The 23,593-nt window shown below is 49.4% G+C and overlaps 1 protein-coding gene and 1 pseudogene across 1 annotated transcript; one reads left to right on the top strand and one right to left on the bottom strand.

The window, feature by feature from the left end:
* Positions 1-1,308: 1,308 nt before the first annotated feature.
* Positions 1,309-23,579, bottom strand: LOC144146600 (phosphatidylcholine:ceramide cholinephosphotransferase 2-like). Its single transcript, XM_077678538.1, has 2 exons — positions 23,563-23,579; positions 1,309-2,271 (listed from the first exon to the last, which is right to left on the bottom strand). The coding sequence occupies exons 1-2, from the start codon at positions 23,577-23,579 to the stop codon at positions 1,344-1,346; spliced, it is 945 nt and encodes a 314-aa protein (XP_077534664.1). The 3' UTR covers positions 1,309-1,343.
* Positions 17,063-17,156, top strand: LOC144147456 (U6 spliceosomal RNA; annotated as a pseudogene).
* Positions 23,580-23,593: the final 14 nt, after the last annotated feature.

The raw sequence follows: 23,593 nt of genomic DNA, 5'->3' as shown, positions 1-23,593 counted from the left end.
TCAAGTCTTGCACGTTTTGCGGCTAGGTTCCTGAGCCACAGAAACTATCCCATACAAATGCATGGGGAGTAAGATCTGACAACGAATTGCACATAAAATATTCAGAATCCTCGAATGTTGTTCTAGTGTTTTCATCTCCACGTTGACGTCTTGCTTTGTGACAAATATCTTTTTTCCTGAAGTGGTTTCCCTAGGTTCCTGATAGGCCGGAATTTTGAGCGAGAAAGCTGGTATGTCAAGCTTTCTGGCACCGCAATTTTAGGAATTATAGAAGTGACTTCTCTTTTAGCGACAACCGTGTGGCCGACAGTTTATTCAAGGGACGAACAAAAGACACCCGCGACTTTCCGAGTTTAGACGGCGCAATGGACAGCATGGGCGCACATATCGTCTTCCACTAACGCGATGTTTGTTTACCGCGCGGGAACGGCGCCTTCGGGGTGTCGCCACAACGGCGCCGGCGAAAGCGCGCGTGGCGCGCAAGATGACACTTTCCAGGTGTGTGGCTTTGGACGGCGGTAGATGTTACTTACATAGAGGTATACAAGCTGAAAGCTGAAAAGTAACCCATAACTGAGTAACCCTTACGTGTATATGTATATAAAGGTTACGAAAATATAGGTTACTTTTGTACCTTATAAATTATAGTTACAAAATTCAAAAATGTGCACATCTATTAAGGGTTACCGAGCTTAGAGTAGGCATGAAATAGTTCGAAACAATATTTTTCGTTTCTAAAAACATGTTAGGGATACTGTGTTTTTATTTCCTTACGACAGCAGTATTATGGTGTACCGCTCTCCCGCTGCTTGCCATCAGCATCGGTTGACTTCAAAGCAACGTACTGGATAGAACAAGTGCTGAGTAGTTACGGCCACAGTTAAGCCAATACTGAAGATTTTTGTCCGTGCTCTCAACACTGCAGAGAACGACGTTGAGAAAGTATTTGGTAGGAATTGTTATGATTTGATTAACACTGCCATTTCCATGTAAAACACGACGCTAAACAAGCGAAAGTAAGATAATGCGGAATATGTATCATCGGGCTATTCGGGAAATCTGTACAAAGGAAGTAGTGCACGCGAATCAGAAAGTAAGAATTTGAAATACAATGAGCTCATTCTTTGTTTTCATTGGTCGGATCACACAGTTCGTTAAATAACAAGGAAAAAGAGGCACGCACAAGACAAAGCAGCACACACGGTCAGAGTCCCCGGGTGATCCGTTGAGAATCGTTACGGGCAGAGCGCGGAGGTGGCTGGCTGGCCAGATGAGACTCGCACACAAACCTCGGTTCGGGCTCTTCAGCATTGCCCTCAGTTGTCCTTTACAAAATGGCACACTCACGGACCCTGCTGATTGTCCTCACCGTGTGTGGGGTGCAAGGATGTGGGAGTTTTCCGCTGCCACTTCCGGGGCCAAGGCAGCGGCCACTCGTACTCGAGGGGCAACACGCCACCCACGTTCTTCTCGAAGTATCTGAACAACGGGAACCACCACGACCGCGAGAGGAAGTTGTTCTCGGAGGCAACCTTGAGAGACACGTTGTTCGCCAATGTGTGGTAGATCCAGAACACCCGTGTGGTCACGTAGTAGGCAATCACCACGTCCACGGTGTAGTGGCCACGGGAGAGCAGCACCAGGAACACACCCACCGCTGCCAGAACGAAGTAGAGGAAGTGCAGGCATTTAAGGCGCTGCGGAGAATACTCCCTGAAGACAAGGTAGGCCAGGGTTAGAGTGACCGTGTGCCCGCTGAATATGTAGTCTCCGCAAAACGTATGCTGGCCATTTACGGACAGTCCGAAGCCACTGAACATCTTGGCAACTCGCGTCGCTATTAGCAGGAGGTTGGTGCTATTCGCTTTCGGAGAACAGAAGTACGTCGTACTTGCGATCGGGACTTGAGTGACAGACATTGTAATGCTCCTCATCAAGTATAAAAGAGCCATGATAAAGAAAACGCGTTGCATGACAATCCACCTGTACCGGTGGACCAGCATCAGGCCTAGCGTGGTCCACATGCAGAACATGATGATGTACTCGGACACGTCCAGTGCCCAGTCGACTGGCGGGAAAATGTCGAAGTACATGTCCGGCAGCGGAGGGTGTTTCGCGCGGTCGGGGACGCGCTCGTGAACCACAGCTATGCAGGTCAAGTTGAAGATCACGGTGGTCATAAGGAAGGCAAAGGACAGGAGGGTCTTGCATTTCTCCTGGACCAGCGGGGGCTCGGCGCTGCGATCGTCGGGGGCGGCCGTCGTGTCTGCGCTGGTAGGAGAACACAGGGAAGGGCACCTCCTCGTAAAAAACCTCGCTTTTTGTTTCCAAGAAGATAAATTCAGCATCTACAAAGGCAAAAGAATTCTCTGCGCCGAATTTGCGGTACCTGGCAACGCAACATTTTTCCGCAATTTTGAAAGCAACTCATTTACCGGAACATCAAAAACTTGCACTACTTTATTTTAAGGGAGCCATGAAGAGAAAATACAAGTTTGTTTTATTCGAAAGATTTCGTGCTTCTGGTGCCCCCAGCGCTTGTCCGGACACAAACGATGCTTTATTCACTGAGAAATTAATTAATTGAAGTTAAAATTTTTCCCCCTAAATCGTTTGTTTCATGGTCTGCAACGACATCACAGGAACCGACCGCTCTGCAACCCAGAATGCCTTGATTCACGCGCCCGCCGTACAGGGTAGAGAAACGTATACGCTGGCGCCGCCATTTTGGGTCGCTCGCTCGCCGCCAAAGCAAGTCATTGTGTCAAAACCGCGCTAAAAGTATCGCCGCCACACGGTTTACTGGCGAAGTTTGAATCATCTTATCTTTTTCGCGTTGCTAGGTCTGGTGGGAAACGCATAGAACAACGCGTTGTATGAGCACGTTGGCCCTAATTGCGGCGGCACGGGACCGTTCAAAGGGTGTCTCCACCCTGTACGGGGTGCTGGCCTCCAGGTACCGTATACGGTGGCGTTCCCGCGTTTCTTTACGTTACCTGAACCTAGATGCCGCCACCATACAGTGGCAAGCCTTTGGTTTGTTTTTGACCGTATTTAAACCTGGCTTGTTTTTGTTCTCGGAGAAAAAATCGTTCCCTGAAACAGTGCTCGGCCGACAAATATGGTCACGTAAGACACCGCTGCTTGCGTCAATCGGCCAGTGTCGTCTGAGACAACCCCAAGCCCCGCAGTGCTGTGCAGCTACACCAAGCATAGTGCGCGCAGTACCAACAGCAGTACGCATCAGTACTTCTGTGTTTGCATGTGCTTTCGTCACTTCCACTGTTTGTCCCACCATTCTTATTGCTTTGTAAAGAGTGTGCCCTAAATGTAAGCGCAAATCGCTCCTTCGGCTAGCTTGTAAGCTCTACCTAATTTGCGTCTGCTTGGGCCGGCCTCCGCCAATCGTAGAGCTGGCTCGAATGACACCATAGGTTCTGTTGCGGGAAATGAGCTGGTGGATCGCATGGCCATTCCCTTTTTTCCTAATTATGTAGCTTATTCGAGTGAAGTTTACGTTAAAAGTGGTGTCACTATTATTGTATGAATGAAGCAAACTTGTGTTTTCTCTTCGTGGCTCCTTTAAGAGGAAGGGCCTTGAAGACATAATATGAAGAAGTGGAGGGTGTTAAAGCTCGAAGCCGAGTTATGGCATTTTGCCTGTGCGTGAACAGTGTTCGCCTGTTGTGAGGATAACGGGCCTCTGCTAGTTTCTCTGTTCCCTCTGGCGAGGACCAGGATGGCTCATTGTGACACCAGGAAATATTTCCTGTCTCTGCTCCTATTCCCAGTCGATCCATTTCCCTTAGGTGTAGCGGGATGTTGGTCACACTCCGTCTCCTCCTAAGGCAGCGATGAGGAGCATTTCGGGATGGGGATAACACTGACGAAGATGTATCCTGACGTATCGAGAACGCATTCGTTTGTAGCCCGGTATGCACACTTCGTTGTGTGACGTTATTTGAGGGGCTTTTTACTTCCTTGAGTATACAGTCGAGTGTACTTATAACGATACCGTTTATAACAATATATCGGATACAACGATGAACAGCTATGGCACCGTCAACTTTTGTATTCTTTCTATGGTAAAATAAACCGCTTCTAACAATGCTCCAGTGCCACGATATCGGATATAACGATTGAATCAGGTTATATTGTGCACCAAAAGTGCAACAGTGACGACTCAAATGACGCGGTTGCGCAGCCTACTCGGGTAGTGTCTTCATAGGAGGCCCAATGCGTGACACAGTCTCTCGGGGACTTTGTTTCCGCCAAGGACATTTACCTCAGCTAGGTGAAGCACCTGAAGATGCTCTTGCAAAAGATTTGCGCTAGCTTCACACGCGGCAAACAACGGTGACCGACTGTGGCTTCTTTTCTGCAAATTAGTAGTGGCACCACCTTGCTGGCATTCAAATAAAATGTTTTGAGCTCTGTTCCGTCTTTTTACTTCGCAAACCGCTTATAACAATCATCGGTTATAACGATGCGATTTTCTTTCCACTAGGATGCTTGGGTATTGTTATAACTGGACTAGACTGTAGTACGTAATGCCCTTTGTATTGTACTGGTGGCGTCATAAGATATTGGAACAAGGATTTGTGAAAATCACAAAATGGTAATGTTATTGACTTTTGACTTTATGAAAGGCATTACCGGTATCCAGAAAGCTTTTTCTAATACGGAGGACTGCTTTAAACGCACACCAATGCAACCAGGCAGTTTCACGAAGAAATTCCTGTAAATGTATGAGACCGTGTTGCAATTATATTTTGACGGCACCCGTAGCTGCAAACTATGGCCCATAAAAATGTATTTCGACTGAGAAGAGTTGCGCTTCTGCAAGTGCATCATTCATAATGGGCTCTTCATAATTAATAATGGACGATGGCTCCTGACTCCAGAGGCCCAGGTGCCTTCGTCAGGCACTCAATGCCTTTAGCTCCTGCCCCATCAGCAGGCATTGTAACACCATCTGCAAAAAAATAGTCTTTTCTTCTTCTTCTTCTCTTTCTTCTTCTCCTTCTTCTTCTTCTTTTCCTCCTTCTTCCTCTTCTTCTTCTTCTTCTTCTTCTTCTTCTTCTTCTCATCCTCCTCCTCCTCCTCCTCCTCCTCCTCCTCCTCCTCCTCCGCCTCCTCCTCCTCCTTCTTCTTCTTCTTCTTCTTCTTCTTCTTCTTCTTCTTCTTCTTCTTCTTCTTCTTCTTCTTCTCTTTCTCCTTCTCCTTCTCCTTCCTTCCTTCCTTCTTCTTCTTCTTCTTCTTCTTCATAATGTTCAGCGAATTTGGTGCTGTACTTCCGGCATACTTGAGATATTTATTGTAGCGGCTAGCGTACGCTACGATACCTGCTGTGAGTACAGGGACACGACTTGGCATGTGAGGATACGGTCCGGTGTCCACCTCTCGGTGCCCGAAGTGCCCGCCGTGAACGCGCGTGCTTGCCCAGTTGCGTTCCGGTGCCCGCCGCTAGCCTAGCGTACGCTAGTCGCTAGGCTAAAACTCTCTACTAAGTGCCAATGTTGCATTGAGGCCACTAACAAGATTACATTCTGCATGCGGGAACTTGGATGGGCCTTGCTTGCTCTGCGGGAGTTCTTGAGTTTGCAGCCTCGAAAGAAGGATTCACACTGGGAGGAATTACAAAGGGGGGGGGGGGGGGGGGGGGGGGGGGCGAAACTCCATAGCTTCGCGCGCACTTTACGTTTCACGGTGAAAGATATAAAATGTTTCGATTGACGGTCGTATATTATGGCTGTGTCTAACTCGTATTTTTTAAGACGGCGCACGCAGACAGCGCTGGAAGAGCACAGAAGCTTTGCAACAGAATTACGCAGACTTGGAGCTTTGAAGTGCTGGCATAAAGTCGGCCACCGGAAGCCCGGTTGGATGAAAGCCTCAGAGATGCTGGGGGGCTACAGAAAATAATATACGCTTGTCTATTGACAAAGAAAAGTGGGTAGCTTGGCAGGAACTGGGGAACCTAAACAAGGTACGCTTTCAAGGTTCTGTTGTTAGAAGTAACTCTTCGCCAGAAACAGCAGGATATAGTTTGTGAGAGCTAGACTTGGAGAGATGAGACTTCTCTACTGATAAAGTTTAAAGTCTAAGCAGCCTATAGGGAGGAGTAGATATTTAACTCATCCCACTTACCACTCACCCGATGCATTCTCATTGTTTGCGGCGAGTCCTTCCCCAGCCTTGTCGCGTACTTCTTGCTACTTAGGCGAATCTTCTTATCGCTCTCCGAACGACTTCGTCGCTATTACTGCTATTTTGCGGAGGTATTCTATGACCCAGTTTGGCTGCCCTTCATCGTAGCTGGATGCACACAATTTGTATATCCTTAAATGGATCCTTCGCACGCTCACGGTAAACGCGAAACCTCGCTGCGAGGTGCATATATGCAAACAACCACATCGTGAATGAAGAAAAGCGAACAGCCCGTTTTACAGACGTTGACTTTTAGAGTCATGTCGTCACAATGACTGACTTGGAGACCGTCGTCTGTAAAGGCATTTATCTAGTGCTTACACGTACATTAAATAGCAATAAAATAGCTTTGGTTAAAACGTTAGTTGAAGCACAGCTTTGGCTAACGAGTATGATTGATTAATCGATCAAGCGGCACTTTTACCTACCGACATTGTTTATTTCAAATGGCACCTCTGGTTCTCGGGTAGATTCTCAGACTTTAAGGTTGGCTATTAGCTTCCCCCAACCCCGCAAAAGGGTCTCATCAGTGTTTGGACCCATAACGCTGTTTCAGCGACCTAGGAAGTAAGGAGCTCCACTCCAGGTTTCGTCTGCGGCTATATGCAGGGAAGATTCAAGTACGGCCATTTAACAAGTGAACTGAAGCGGACAACTTGGTGCATTAAGCTACCTAGAGAAACAGCGCTAAAAACGATACGACAGAAAGAAACGAGTGTTGGTCAAAGAAACGAGTGTTGGTCGTTTCTTCCTGCGCTATAATTAAGTACCGCCATCTGGTCTTCGTCATTCACTCTTAGTTCGCCACCAGCGTCCTGGCGTAACGCTTATTACGGAACCGACTTCAGTCCAACATTGCGCGGAAGAAGAAAAAAGTAAGTCAATAATGGTTCTTTAGCGCCATCATTCGGAAAAGTTAGCTCAAGAGTCAAGGCAAAATACGAAAAGCCTGTGTGTTGAGATTTTGGCGCACGTTGAAGAAAACCACCTTGTCTAAACATTTCCCGAGCCCTCCTGTACGACGCACTTCATTGGTGAGGTATAGGGACCGGGCAGCTGGACGGGTGGCGCCACCACTCGGCGCTCCCCTCGTCAGTGCAATGAGCCGGTGCATTGGACTACACAGCCTCCCGTTGTTTTTGTCGTGTTTGCTTCGGTGCTTTGTATGTTTTGGTGGCGTTGTGAGCAGACATGTGAGAGAGAGATCAAACTTTATTTCAAGCGGCCCATGTCCGGGCTGCCGAAAATGTGGTTCTGGTGGGCCTGGAAGACGTTCAGGTGGGAATTCCGCAGGTGTCAGGGCCCCGCACGTGGGCAATGTGCCGGGCGAGGCGAGGCCAAAGGATGGGGCGAAGATCAGGCGGAGGAGCGGCCCAGTTTTCCCATGAGTATGGAATGTGGGATGGTAAAAGGTGTTGATGAAGAAAGTGAGGTGATCTCCTGGCGCGAGGACAAGTCCAGTAGGTGGGTTTAACGTCGGGATAGGCACCACACACCTGACAGTGGGGCGTGCCATCTCGGGTCATGATATAGTGAAGAACGAGGTCACAAGGGAGGGAGAGAGTCTGAGCCTGGCGGATGTAAGTGCCTTCGCGGCGTGTGAGGTCAGAAGTGGGAGGAGGAAGATTACGGCGAGATCTGCGAAGGTCCTTCAGCTGTTGCCTCCGGGCCTTGCGATGGGCGGCGCGTTCTTCCTTGGGGCTGTAGTCCTGGGGCCAGGGTTGAGGGTCGCTCGGGTTTCGATTTGCACGAGCAAGGGCATGAGCCCTTTCATTCCCTACAATTCCCTGGTGTCCGGGGACCCATTCTAGAAATACGTGCAGGTGACTGTGGGCTGCCATGTAGCATGTCAGCTCGTGATGAATGTGCGCAGGTAAGGAGTTAGACATGTGAGATGAAACGAAGTCTAGACAGATGTGTTGGGTTCTTAGATGCAGTAATGACTACGTAAACTTGTCGGACGCGTCTAAAGTTGGGTATCGGCTGCAATGGCATGAGCGCTTTTTGCAGCGATCTGCGCTTGGATCCACCCGTTCTGAGTACGAATAAAACTACCATTATTAGTATTATTTTCTTCTTAAATGCACTAACGGCTACGCAAACTTATTGGATGCTTCTAAGGTTAGGAATGGGCTACATTGACATGAGCGCTTTTTTGCAGCGCTCTGCGCTTGGCTCCGCACTATCTGAGTAGGAATAAAACTATTAGCAATATTAGAATTCATTTCTACCACTTTAATTTATCTTCACTGGTTTCAATGACTACGGTTTCCACGCCAGCCTTAGCGCAGGGATACCTCGATACGTGTGCTTTAAATAGAAAGGCACCTGCAAACGAGATGGATTACCGTGTAGCCGTAGAAATGTTGCGGTAGTTTACACTTTTTGTAACCGTGAGCTTTGTACCTTCGGTTTTGGTGAGCGACACTGTGACAGCATGGGAGCCTGAAATCCGAAGTGGAAATCCCCTGTTTGTGGTGGTCATTTTATCAAGAGCCAAAGTTATTCACCAACTCAACAGCCCAAGCTTCAAACCACCCCTCCTCCCCTTCCCGTTTTACCACCTGCGTAGAATAAAGGCTGGCACCGATAGTTGAAAAATGTGGCAGCGTTAACATCAGCCGGTGGTTTTTAATGCTTAAGTATTCCTTACAGAGTACCTAAAAAAATTGTGTAATGCCTGGTGAACACACCAAAAACGCGCGATTACTTGCCTCAAATATGGGTGCATGAGCCAGAGTCCTCCACCACAGACACATTTCCGACACGTTGGAAAAAGTTTAGATTTGTAGAGGGGGCATGGAACTTCAAAATTAAACAGCAAAATCATCTAGCCCTCCGTCTAATGATTACGATGGTTGAACACAAAGCTTTCTTCGTGCGAAATTGAACGGGAAATGGTCAAAGTCAAAGACGCTGCGATCAAAACACCAAACTGCGTGCTGGTCAAATTGGACGCTTAACTAGTCAAAGTTTAAATCTAGAAGGAAACCAAAGAAACCCATACGATAGAGCTTTCCGATAAACCATCATAGTCGTTAGACGGAGCTGTGCATGATTTTTCAAGCGTAGGTGGCAGCTTGTAAACCGACCGCAGCATTCAGTTCTGAAGCTGAGTACGCGTTTCGGGCACCCTCCTGTCTTGCGTCTTTCAGCCACGCAGGAATTGGTTTTTGAAAAACCACTTACCAACTAGCCAGCACCCATTGCAATTCTTGTAAAGCAATTCTTCTCCACGACAAGCAATAACGTTCTACTATCATGCTGTATTTATTCTATCAACGATTGCCGATTACTGTAGTAAGAGTATTTCTGCGAAATTAAACACGTTTCAGCCGTAGGTAATGAAGTTACGGAAGCGTCGTCAGTCAGAATTTCTGTTTTGAGGTAAATCTTCGAAGACACCCCCCAACTTTGTCTTTCGCTTGTCGACGCCGTTTCGTCATCAACTGCCAAAGGCCAGCGTCGCAGCATTCCTAGATCGGTTGCACACACCGGCTTTGTGGGTGCATTTAGCGGCAATATACTCCTCGATTCGCGAAACTGCATGCAGGCATGAAAAAATTGCATGAAGCAACGAACTTTCACCTCCAGCCTGATTTCCAGCTTGACGCATTGAGCGTCGTCTGCTATTTGTGAATACTGAGTATGGGTGTAAATAACACACATGGCATGCCTCGTAAACGTAACATCCACGCTCAAGATTTACCGATCTGAAAAAAGCCCCTGTAGTTATCAACGCTTTGCAAACTGCACCGCAGAAAAACGACGGAAAGCCATGCACAACTACGCTGCGCTGACAGCCACCGGCATTCCACTGACGAACGGTTCGCCAAGGGCGGCGCTGTTCGCTGAAACGACGGTGGTGCCATACAACGGCCGCCCGGTCCCTATACGCCTCGAGCGCGGCCTGTAGGGGCGCCACTGAAATCCTCCTAGCGGCCCGTTTCGAAAGCAGCCGCGGGAGTCCGCGGCCCGCTCCCCAGTAACGCCGCTGCTTTTGCGGCACGTTCACGACTGAGATTTACCGTTTGCGGGCGTTTGAAATCCATATTTATGTGGAGCAGTCCCTCTATTCGCAAATGGGGTGTGTTTACGAGAGTGTAAAGGTTTCTGACGCGATCTTAGTGTGGCATATTCGGTCTGTATAAGCGCCAGGTGTGTACCACAGGCCAGCGTCGCGGAACCGGTGTATGATGGAGCCGATTGTAGTTACAGTGACCTGAATTTACTAGCCGTGTCTCCGTAACCACCGGTTCCTCAGATGTTCATGCTACGGCTATACACTACGATTTAAATCGGTTTTGTGCGCTTACATAATCAGCGGCCGGCACTCATACCTGACAGCATGCCAGTTATTTTTGCCAAAATTATACCTCAGATATTGATCACCATCATTTACAAGCCAGACTGTGTTAATTTCGGGAATATTCAATAAAAGTACGATGGACAATGCATAATTATACTCGGGGATCAGCACACGACAGAGTCGTCTTGTCGTGAGGTGAGCGCCCGCAAACATTCATCTGCTACATACATATCCTCTGCGAGCAGCGCGGAGACGGGCTTAGAATATAATCCGCGTACGCGAATAAATGCTTCTTAGAAATATCGTCATATGGCACAGGGAGCCTGCATAATAAAGCAGAAACTGAAATCAGAGGACCTTATTCCATACCACACTCTTCCAACGACACCTTTCATCGCTTAATTGTTGAACAGCCTACCCTGTATACTTCCAAAAATTCGTCCGCAGTACGAACAGCTCTTCGTTGAAGTAGAAAAACAAAAGGAAAGTGAACGCGAGATTTGTGTGTGGGATAACTAAACCGTTCATTGCTTGATTCCGCTTCGCATTTGTACACAGCGTCCCCCTCCCCCCCCCCCTCCCCCCCACCGATGTCTCGCGAAAAAGCAGTGCATTTCGCGTATTCTAGTGAACCCTACCTGGCTTAAGTTTCGACGAACGCGTTTAGCATGTCAGAAGCTGCACTGTTTTTTTTTTCATTTCCGTTAGAGCTATTATGTTTCTTAATTCCGCACTTGCACAGCATTTTTTTCCCGTGGTTTCATTAACTTGCCTTGGTTCTTGCTATATGGCGTGTGTCGGCACATATTTAACGACGCACAGGCTTGGAATTTATTTAACATTTTTGCATGGTTTATATTCTTATAACAGGCATTAGTTATTGTCCGGGATTGGGTAATCACATCTCCGAAACACATTTTTCTGCGACGTGTATATTAGAAACGAAGCCGCGTTCGTTGTCCACGCTGCAGAATGAAGCCAACCTCTCATTGTGCCAGTATCAGGTCTAAACGAGGCGACAGTAGAATTCACTTGTGCCTGATGTTTTGGAGGTGGCATGGGTGATATGCTGCTGCCGTCGCCGACGCCCGGTAGAGCGGCGACGAAGCGCGCAGAACCGCGTCCCCGGGTAGCTCTCGCAGGCGATCGCGTGCTCTACGAAGACGCAGCTGCTTTTTAAGTGACCTAAACGTATTCTTTGCCTATAGACGTCACCATAACAGGTTTTTTCGGTGCGCGGAAAGGCGAAAAAAAGTGAAACAGAACCAAAACACTGCACGAGCCCCTATCAGCCACGCAGCGCAAATCCCGTCAACGCCGCGGAGAAGCGGCGGCAGGCGGCGCAGCGATCGCGAAGCTCGAGGCGTATATAACGCCTCGAGCGCGGCCTGTAGGGGCGCCACTGAAATCCCCCTAGCGGCCCGTTTGGAAAGCAGGCGCGGGAGTCCGCGCCCCGCTCCCCAGTGCCGCCGCTGCTTTTGCGGCACGTTCACGACTGAGATTTACCGTTTGTGGGCGTTTGAAATTCATGTTTGTGTGGAGCAGTCACTCTGTTCGCAAATGAGGTGTGTTTACGAGAGTGTAAATGTTTCCGACGCGATCTTAGTGTGGTATTTTCGGTCTGTATAAGCGCCAGGTGTGTGTCACAGGCCAGCGTCGCGGAACCGGCGTATGATGAAGCCGATTGTATTTACACTGACCTGAATTTACCAGCCGTGTCTCCGTAACCACCGGTTCCTGAGATGTTCATGCTACGGCTATACACTACGATTGAAATCAGTTTTGTGCGATTACATAATCAGCGGAGCACTCATACCTGACAGCACGTGCACCAGTTACGTTTGCCAATCACCACCATTTACAAGCCAGTCTGTGTTAATTTCGGGAATATTCAACAAAAGTACTATGGACAATGCATAATTATACTCGGGGATCAGCACACGACAGAGTCGTCTTGTTACTGAGGTGCACGCCCGCAGACCTTCATCTGCTACATATATCCTCTGCGAGCAGCGCGGAGACGGGCTTAGAATATAATCCGCGTCCGCGACTAAATGCTTCTTCGAAATATCGTCATATGGCACAGGGAGCCTGCAGAATAAACCAGAAACTGAAATCAGAGGGCCTTATCACATACCACACTCTTCCAACGACACATTTCATCGCTTGTTGAACAGCCTACCCTGTATGTATACTTCCAAAAATGTGTCCGCCGTACGATCAGCTCTTCGTTGAAGTAGAAAAAGAAAAGGAAAGTGAATGCGAGATTCATGTGTGGGATTACTAAAACGTTCATTGCTTGATTCCGCTCCGCATTTGTACACGGCGTCCCCCCCCCCCCCCCCCCACCGATTTCTCGCGAAATAGCAGTGCATTTCGCGTATAGTTGGTCTAGTGACCTCACTTAAAGGGGCCCTGAAAGGCGTTTTGAGCACACTCAATTGACTAGCGCAATCGTTAGATTGGGTCGTCGACATCATCTGTGCCAAGTATTACTCTTTTACGCGCAGCGGAAAGCTTACACTTTTGTTGCAAAGTTTGTCGCTTTTTTCTCACCCTTTCCTTCGTGTTTTTGGACGCCGCCATCTTCACATGTCTACATCATCGATTCCCAGATGTTCGTCATGAGCTAGACATCCTGCTATTGGGCGGCTTTTTCACGCACTTCCGGCAAAGAGATGAGTCGTCTGCTCAGCGTCGGCTCGCCGGCTGATCTGCCAGCGGAGTGCCGGAGTGCTTGGACATTTTACGACAAACGAAACAAGTGTAAACAAACGCTTAACCGTTTGTATTGAATGCAACAGGGCCATAACACGACATGAATATTCTCTTACTTGAGTACGTTCCATAAAGAAAGCGTTGAAGCCCCGTGGCACTTCTTTCTTGCAATCGCAGAGAACGCCCTGAGCCGAATGCCCGGGTTTGACGCATACATTTTATTCAACTTCCAAACAATCCAGAGATGCGTTTCGAACGAACACAACGTCACAACATGCGTTGCAAGTCCGAATCGCGATTGACAGACGATGGGTTGCCTCCTCCTGCCCCTCGTAAATTCGGCACTCACCTCGCGCGCGGTTTGCGAGGACGAACAGCAAGTCACTTAACTCTGGAGCACAAGCCGAGATGGCTTTTAGCCACGCACACAGTACACTGCACATACGCCATGCGAGGTTGAGTCGTACGCCGCTTGAGAAAGATAATCCAGACCATGGGAAGCACTGTCCACCCGCAGAAGCACAACGTCGCATTTCATCGCGAAACAAAGGCGTCCACAACACACTCACCATCGCCTCCTGTAATGCCAAACGCATCTCGCACTTCCAAATGGGAGTGAGTAGTATGCCTGCAGTGCCCATATGCCGCGAGGTGGGGCCCCAAGCTGAACCGGGATCACGCAACCGTAACTGACTTCTAGAGCGGTTTGTGCTTTGTTTCCAGGGCAACCGATGTTTGAGATTGTCAAAGAAATGGTGCTCGCTCCAGCGCTAGAAAGCTCAGAGCCGCGGAGGAGCATTGTTTTGCCATCGTTGCCGCTCTCCACCACGCGTCGCCCCAAGCTGAAGTAGCGTTTTGTGCACGGGTTTTGTATCGGTTCAAAATGTCTTTTTCACATGCCGCCGCCAGGAATTACCACCGCCACAAAATAAGACCAGGCACCAGCGGGGCCACATCTCATACGGCGCTTTTTGGATAAACAGTGCGCTGTGCATCCAAGGGAGCGAGCGCAGGATCCTCCCCGTGCGGCTGCGAGTTCGCCGCCGATAAAGAGTCGCGTGCCGCCGATAGCAAAGTTCTGCAGCAACGTACACCGCGAAAGGGCAAGGCCAGGCCGCCGCACCCATGCGGCCAGATTTTTCGTTCGCTTTTCCAGCCTTGAGCGGAGAGCGGGATTCATGGTGTCAACAAAGCTTGCCCGTAGCAGACGGCTGTGTGAGCAGCGCAATAGCGGAAGTACGTCACCGCCGAGGAGCGCAGCATCATGGGAGGGAATGCTCGCTCGCCGTCAACAGCGGAGAGTAAGTTGAAAGGAGGAGGAAACGCGGCGCGACGATAATACGCGGTTTTTGATTTACGATTTCTCAGCTAATACTCATCGCTTCAACAAAATTTTTGCGGGAGGAAATTGCTAATACATTGCTTTAGTTGGTTACATCTACATCCACGCATCGGCGGAAGGTATTTCAGGACCCCTTTAAGTTTAGACGAACGTCTTTAGCATGCCAGAAGCTGCACTGTTTTTTTTAAATGCGAATGCATTTCTTAGTCGGGGGTTGTCGTGCTCCGTAGGCGTGCGCCCGCAGGTGTACCTTGCGCGAGAGAACACGAGATGCCGCGAGCAAGCTCGCCTTCTTCTTCTTCTCCTCTACTTCCTCCTCGTTCAAAGCGCGTGCAAGTTCATCTTTCTCCTCCTCTGCTTATAAATGCGAATGCATTTCTTAGTCGGGGGTTGTCGTGCTCCGTCGGCGTGCGCCCGCAGGTGTTATCTCTCCGCTCTCCTCCTCGCCCCTAGCAACAGCTGTGGCGCGCCTAGCAACCGGAGTAGGTGGTAGCTCGGGCGGGAGTAGCGGAGGGCAAGGGGAGAGGAGGAGCGCGCTCGGGCGTGTGAGGGCGCTCGCATCGCGGAGCTCGGGCGGAGTAGCGGAGAGTGAGTGGAGAGGAGGAGCGCGCTCGGGCGTGTAAGGGCGCTCGCATCGCGGAGCTCGGCGGGCTATCTCTCCTCTCCGCGTACTCTCTCTCCGCTCGCTGCGCTCGGAATCTATATAATGCAGTGGAGCGCGCGCCTGGCGCCTTGATAGCGATTCTTCATTAAGTACGCCATTAATAATAATTACTCGCACCGCACTCATCGGTGCACCCAATGCATTCGCATTTCCGCACGATCCCCTTCGGGGACGTGGGGGGATTTTTTTTCATTTCCGTTAGAGCTATTATGTTTCTAAATTTCGCATTGGCACAGCATTTATTTTTGTGTGGTTTCATTTCCTCGGTTCTTGCTATATGGCGTGTGTGGGCACATATTTAACGACGCACAGGTTTGGAATATACTTTACATTTTCGCATGGTTTATATTCTTATAAAAGGCATAAGTTATTGTCCGGGATTGGGTAATCACATCCCCGAAACATATTTTTCTGCGGCGTATATATGCGAAACGAAGCCGCATTCGTTGTCCACGCTGCAAAATGAAGCCAGCCTCTTATTGTGCCAGTATCAGGTCTAAACGAGTCGTCAGTAGAATTCATTTGTGCCTGATGTTTTGGAGGTGACATGGGTGATATGTTGCTGCCGTCGCCGACGCCCGGAAGAGCGGCGACGAAGCGCGCAGAACCGCGTCCCCGGGTAACTCTTGCAGGCGATCGCGTACTCGATCGAAGACGCAGCTGCTTTTTAAGTGACCTAAACGTACTCTTTGCCTATACTCGTCCCCATAACAAGTTTTTTTAGGGCGCGGAAAGGCGAAAAGAAGCGAAATAGAAGCAAAACACTGCACGGGCCCCTATCAGTCACGCAGCGCCAATCCCGTCAACGCCGGGGAGAAGCGGCGGCAGGCGGCGCAGCGATCGCGAAGCTCGAGGCGTATACAACGGCCGCCCGGTCCCTATCGGCGGTGAGCGCGACCACGGGCGGCGCTGCGAAGCGCGCCTCCGTGACGTCGGCTTAGGGATTCTCGCATTTGTCGTCTGCTTCACTCGGGCTCGCTCTCCCTGGTGTTTATTTGCGCTCGTTGACGTCTGTTGCTTGTCCGCACCAGATATTGTGTGTTCGTGACTTTTTAATAATAGACATAAAATCGCATCCACTAGCTCAAGGCGTGCGTTAAAATATAGTTTTGGATACCGCTCCGCAAGAAACATTGCCGGCGCCGTTCCAGTTTTTGCGAAGCCGGTCGTGTGCGGAGCGCGAAGAGTCGGAGCTGGGCGTCAGCTTCTGTAGTGAGCAATCTTTCGAACAAAGGGAATAGCCAGCTGCTAGTAACCGACAACAGCGAAAATAGAAGATCGAAACAAATTCAAGGCCTTCGGGGCTGTCTGCTTCGGCAGAAGGCATTACCATTCCCTGTAATAATATGGAAGGTGAAACAGTTTTTGCAACCATGCCAAACGCTCGAAAGTATTGAATCACACCACTTTACGTTGTCATGGCATGAAAGTATGCCGACGTGCACTATGGGCGGCGAAAACTGTAGGTTGAGTTCCAAATAACCCACTGCGTGTATAGGCGCGTGCTGGGCTTATACCAGGCTTCTAACCAGTATGGAGGTTTATTGAGCAAAATGAGTCACGTCTACGGTAAAGATACGGTACCACAATGTTTGGTTTGACCTGGAGGGATATTTCGGTACATTTTCCACAGCCATATGTTACAAATATTCAGATATGCGTTAAATAAAACTTCACTCAAAACGAGGACGCAAAGGAGTAAGAGTATTTAACAGTAAAATCTAGCTGATTAGTGGGCCAGGTGCTCAGTCCAGGACAACAGAGTAAAAGTTATTTTCTTCAATTCATAGAACGCCATGAGAAGACCATTGGATTGGAAAAACATTTATTGTGCCTGCGGTTGAAGTGATACAGAGTAGATTAGCATGGCCCCTGCGCAAGGATGAGAAGACCAGGATTTGTTCTTTACTCCTTGAAGGGTTGGGAAACAATAAAGAGCTGCTTGGAAATATTCATCGGTTTCGATTCTTGTTATCTATGCACGTATACTATCTAGTGCGTTCGTTAGCGAGTATATCAAGCCTTCAACACTGTTATCATGTCATAATTGTTCAGCCTGAGAGTCAGTGCGGTATGATAATATGGTTACGATAAACATTTGGAGCACGAAAGCGGTCTTTGAGTACTCTGGGCAACGTTGTCTGGGGCGCGATTGCGATGGCGTAGCCCAAACCTTCTCATTGTATTTGCATGTGAACAAACAACGCACGGTGCGGATATGCACCTTTGCACGCAGCCATAACGAAAGCTGATTTTTCAAGCAGGAATGTTAGCCACACAACCTGAAGAAATTGTTTACACAAAATATGTGATCCTCCATAACATTCACCAGGCTCTTGACAAAACGTTCGTGACGGCAAAGAAAAATTGAAGCGTTTTACACAGAAACATTTATCTGATGCAAGGACAAACAACGAAATAAATAGCGCACAGCCGCTTTTTTTTTCTGCTGTGCGGTGCGCTTGTAGGGGCCCGCTGCTTGGTACGTATACCTTAAGACTGTAGAGCCGTCAAAAGAGCATATCAAAAACACTCTAGGGAAGCCTACGTGTTTTGAATACTTATCGAGGAGCTCTGACCGCTGAACATCGCGAATAAGCTAGAAAAGACGAGTTACGCACGATCTTCTGACCGATGCTGTAAAGAAAGTTGTTCTCCCTCTCCTCGTGGGCTGCAAACTTGTAGGGGATACAGCTTGATATAATTCAGATGTGTCATAAGCTGACGAAAATGACTGAATTACCAGATATCCGATTTTTAATGCAGTAAAACATCAAGCGGCGATTTCTAGCGCAGGCGCTACTGCCCCTCACAAGCGTAGTGTAGCAGACGACAACGGCGCGAATCCCTAAGCCAACGTCAGCGCCAGGGGGCGCCACTGGAACATCTCACCGCTAATACCTTCGGCGTGTAAACACTCCGAAATGAATGGCGGGAGCCTTAAGTTGCCCATTGAAGGAAAAACGCGGCGTCCGGCGTGCGTGACGGCAAAAAAGACTGCTTAAAATGCATTTCATTTCATTAAATGTTCAATCGCGGGATCTTGAGGGAAAAAATAGCAGTGGCTTAGCTGGACTATGCCAGGATATACCAGCTATGCCAGCACCCGTACTCCAATTGGATTGGATTTCAATCCAACACAATCCAATTTAATCCAATCCAATCCAATCCGAATCAAATGCAATCCAACCCAATCCAAGCTAATCCGATCCGATCCAAACCAATCCAATGCTTCTCGCGCTTGCGCAGAACGGACCTTCACGGCACACGCGAAACCGCTCAACCTCAGCCAGTGTAGCTTACGCTACGAAAAATTCCTCGGTCATCTAAATATGCTTACGTGATTTGAAGGATAAAGCCAGCCACAATCAAAGGCGTCAGCGCTGCTGCATCGGGTTCACGCAAAATGTCTTCGCTTTCGTTTCTTCGTCTTTCGACGCGACTTACTCGGACAGGCATGCTGGCCTCAACTGACGCGGCTGCTTGGCCACAGCGAGAGCTTTCCTCCTCGCGCACCTGTTCCACGCACTTGCGGCCGCGTTCATCTGTCACAGGGCACGCGCCAGGCTAATCTTTGTTTCGTTGGGGCACGATGCCGCCTTAGCTCAGTGAATTGCGTGCTTGATTTCTGCTCTGGCGACCCGGGTTCAGATCTCACATGAACGGACATGTGGTTTATTTTTAGGGGCGAAGCCGTTAGGCTGTCGGCGTCTTATGTCGTCGTCGTAAGCGTCGTATCATGTAGCCACGGTACTGAAACACCGGGAAAATCGTTTACGCATCGTGCTGGGCGCTTCGTAGCGCGTACTTAGAAAACACCGGGACATCGTTTACGCCTCGCGCTAGAGAGCTTCGTGCATCAAAGACACTGATTGATTCATTATGGGGTTTAACACACCGACGTAACGCAGGCGATGAGGCGCGCCGTAGTAGAGGGCTCCGGTTTCATTTTGACCACCTGGGAATGTTTTCCGTGCGCCGAAATATTGTACACACGGGCGTTTTCGCTTTTCGCCTGCATCAAAACAGCGGGCGCCGCGGCCGGGAACCGAACCAGGAACCGAACCGGCGACCTCGTCCTCACCACCGCAACGCCTTAGCCACTGAGCCACCGCGGCGGGTGCTTCAAAGGCACGAGTCTTCTCCAGCAAAGCTGCATACCTCTACCTCCCAACGGTTTCATCTCCGTTGGCAGAAACGTCAAGGCGCCAAGAATACACTTATACACTCCATTCTTCGCCGCTTACCAGGTTTCACGTTAGTGGAGTTGTTCGTTTTTCTTTGATCTTTGCAGCGACGGCCATTTCGGTGCCTTCGGGTTGATGTGGACAACTACTGCCAATTTTCGAGCTTGATGAGACACTTAAACCCTACCATAAAGTGCGAATTATCTGCAAATTCGCTGCTTGAGCGCCGCTCATGCGAGAAAAAAAAACAATTTTGTTGCTGCGGCAAATTGAATGCTTGCAACGCTGTGAACCCCGCTCCGCATTTGGCAATTTACGCCAGCAACGAAAATAAATCTTTTCCTCACACAAGTGGCGCCGCAGCCGTGAATTCGAAGGTAAATTTGCACACGTAAAACGGGAATAAGGATTTCTACTCAAGAAGCCGGCGTCCGGCATCGGATTGCGTGAGCGAAAAACGGCCCCATTAAGATGCGTTCGAAAGCACGAGCCTAAACTCGGCAGTAGCGAGAGGTGGTAGGCTCCGTCAGTACCCCACGGATGAAGGGAGGGGAAGAATACGCAGCGAAATTCACCTCCGTCGTTGTCAACTCTCCCATTACACGGCGGCATAAGCGAAGAGCGACGTAACGCGTAGGAGAAAGATCGAAGCCATTCGAAAACGTTAGGGCGAATCGTAAAACCATGCGTCTCAAGCGGCAAGAATGCCAAGCCCTTCGACGACGCGACGTGGAAGCGAGCCGCCTCAAGCGTTCAGCTCGTCATTCATTCATGCATTCGTATACACAACCCTTCAGAAGTCCTTAGGTGTCCTCAGATTTTTTTACATATGTGGAGAAATTATGACACTTAGAAAATCAGACAGGAATCTACAGTTGTAAACCCGCCCCTCTGTCCAGCCTGCGGGCACTCGACGTTCACTACACTTCCTTCTCCGAATGTACCGCAGACCGTTCTATCCCTGCACCTCTGGGAGCAGATGTTTCACGACGTGAAGAAGTCAGGCCCAGCCCCTGACCCTTTCACGGGCCCTGCCAGTCGCTGCGGCCCTCTGGGTAATCCACACACGAATACCTGACCGCAGAGGACGATTAAAGTCTTAACTCTCTCTCTCTCTCTCTCTCTCTCTCTCTCTCTCTCTCTCTCTCTCTCCCGCAACAGTTGTAAAGGCATTCAAGTGTTCAAATCCTAACCACTATACAGGCTAATGCGATTCCTCTTTCTCACCTTACCCTCCCTACACGTGATAATTCCCTTAAGTCGACTTTTGACTGCTGATCAAGTCCACTACCCTTCCGAGCGTTTATTCGGGCATGGAAAGTCCCAGTAACAAACGAAAGGTACTGGTTTTGGAACTGCGACAAAACTTGGGATGGGTGTGTAATCTCGAAGTCGACCGACATTGAAATGATGAAATTTTATTAAACAATCTGCGTTAAGAAGAGGAAGCCTGGAGCATGCGGGGAGGCTCTTAAAACAGGTGAAGTGCTAACAGATTAAGCGATGCGGTTCGCGCAGGTGCATGATTGCATGGATTCGGCGGTGTTCGTTTTACAAACCGCCGCCTGTTAAGTCGCCACAGGCATCCGCGGCACCAAAGACTGCGAGAAAAAGGGGGGCAGGAAGTGCGGGAATTAGAGATGCGCAGTGAAATCTTACCTTAAAATTGTCGGGTCTCTATCGGGATGTGGCGTGTGGGGGCTCCACACAATTAACACTTCTTCTTCACCCTTTTTAATGATGATGATGATGATGATGATGCCCGTATTGTTTCTGGCACGAACCCACAAGGTGGGATAGTTGGTTCACGTGAAATGCTTCTTCCTCTTCGGCCGGCGAAAAAGAACCTTACAAGATTCGTCTTGCCTGTTTTTTTAACCAATGTGAGAGACGAGAGCGTTAATTATTTTAATGTCGCCGCTTCTATGAGCAAAGAGAAATATATCTCACTGCCACATTTGTACGCCTTAGTGCTGTATACATAGGTTCCGTATGGTCACTCTGATTGTCAGTATAAAAAGGGGGGCGTGTAGAAACTTGATGTGCCACCATTGCTGATGCACTGACAACATCATCATCATCGCTGCTGATCATCACGCGGAGGCTCATTCGAGAGAGAGAGAGAGATCAAACTTTATTTAAAGTGGCCCATGTCCGGGCTTCCGAAAATGGGGTGCTGGTGTTCCTGGAACGCGTTCAGGCGGGAATTTCGCAGGTGTCAGGGCCCCGCACGGGGGAAATGTGCCCGGCGAGGCGAGGCCAAAGGAGCTGCTTTATTTTTTGCTTACAGTCGTCATTGGAGCTAGCGATCTCTATGGTCACCCCTGTGTGTTTGGAGGTCATTGTTTCTCGATCCTAGATTCCCGGAATGCGCCTATTCATTGTGATAAGCTAGATTTTTTTGGTTTTGGGCAATGTCGGCGCCGCGACTATCAACAATCAGCCATCCGGGGATTCCACGTTGCCTGAAACTTCCGGTGCAGTTATGCAAAGTTGCCTAGATCTAAAAGGTCCCGCCTATTAAGATAGATAGGCTCCCTCTTTTTTTATTGCGCCATTTTGCCTCAGGAAATTGAAGGAGTTGGAAGGATAAAAAAGGGAAGCGGCGGGAGACAAGCGGCGTAATGCACTAAGAAAGTCCAGCTGCTGCTTGTAGACAGGACCATGCGTACCCCCATCAATATCGGGCGCACTGCCTGGGCGATGTCCTGTGGCTACCATGTGCCGGGTTCTGGCTGATTGGAGTCCTGGACGTGTCCTCAGGAAATGGTCCAATGTCGCTTCCGCAGCGGAAGCGGAGCAGTGGGTGCAGCTTACGTAAGTCAGCGCAAGGCTAGAAGTTACTGTTGCACGTACACCAGACGTCAGTGCAACGCCCAGGCGATTTCAACGGAGCGTGACCACCGCACGCAGGGTTTAAGCCACCAGGAAGGTCAGTCCAACGCGGAGGGAAAAAGGCACATGTGGACCGCCGAAGCGACAGTTTTTTATTAGAATTTTGTCCTGCAGTGACAGCTGCAGAAACGGGAGCGGGTACATTACTTTCGGAGGATGAGCAGCCAAGTTGGCCTCGACGTGGGTGGGCGTGCGACGACAACCGGCCTCTCGGGTGTATAAAATGTATTCACCCACTGCAGCAGGCCAACCGACCCCTCCCTATCGACACACCAGATGGCCTCCGGGCCCATGCGGATGAAGGTGTGGCCAATGGCATCATCCCCCCATTTTTATAGTGACTATGATAGTTACAAGATACAACCTATATATACAACACAAAATTTTCAGGTAAAAACTACTGCGCTTCTTTTATTCAACGCCAGAAGTGTCGACCGTTCCCAGGGTAGTGTCGCGGTGGTGACGGCCCCGGAGGGCACAACAGGGAGACGTGAGCTCCCTCAAAGTCAAAATCCAAAGAGAGTTTATGGAAAATGGCGTCCCCTTTTATGGCCTCGTCACAGTCACATGGTTGTAGACCAACGAAGTGCTGAGTAAAAAAATTGGGCCCATCTCCCCGCGAGGGGGACTCGAGTAAATGCGTCGCATAGGGGGTGGTTGTATTGCGTTAACGTTTAGTGTTTGGGGAGTTGGTGGTAGTGAATGCGTTGTATCAGCAGCTTCTTGACGTAGTTTGAATGAGTCAAGGATATAAGGCGCGTTCGTAGCCTTTCATTCTGTGTCGGTTTTGTGGCGCAGTGGGAATAGCACCATGTACCCAAGGAGGTTGTATAAAACTTCTGGAGTGGAGGCCGCCCATACCGGGCAACGCGGGGAGGTGAAGCCAGGCGAACCGGTCGGCGGCCATATTGCGGTGGGCAGAAAAGGCGCTGAGCCGGCAGGCACGCTGAAGGGCGGTCGGGTTTTTTTGGCTTTACAAGGGAGAAAACGATGGCAAGCTGGCTTATCGATTACTATATTTGAGGGCAGCCTGAATTTTCTTTACACGGAAGGTATTGACGTAAGGTATGGTTCAAGCAGCGAGTTCGCGTGTGTATATCTTATTGTGGTGAACAGAGCTGTCGCCGCGGGAAAACGCGTAGCGCTGGGCTAAAGACAGCACCCCTGCTTTTATTTCAATAAACGTTTATTCTGTATATCTAAGGCTATAGGCCGCCCCCCTTAACATTAAGATTACCTCATGTTGCACGCCATGGCAAGAGATGCCG

Source organism: Haemaphysalis longicornis, unplaced genomic scaffold, assembly GCF_048455015.1.
Source record: "Haemaphysalis longicornis isolate Haplotype H1 unplaced genomic scaffold, Haemaphysalis longicornis Haplotype H1 scaffold_7, whole genome shotgun sequence".
NCBI classification, from domain to species: domain Eukaryota; kingdom Metazoa; phylum Arthropoda; class Arachnida; order Ixodida; family Ixodidae; genus Haemaphysalis; species Haemaphysalis longicornis.
This window is presented reverse-complemented; position numbering and strand designations above follow the sequence as displayed.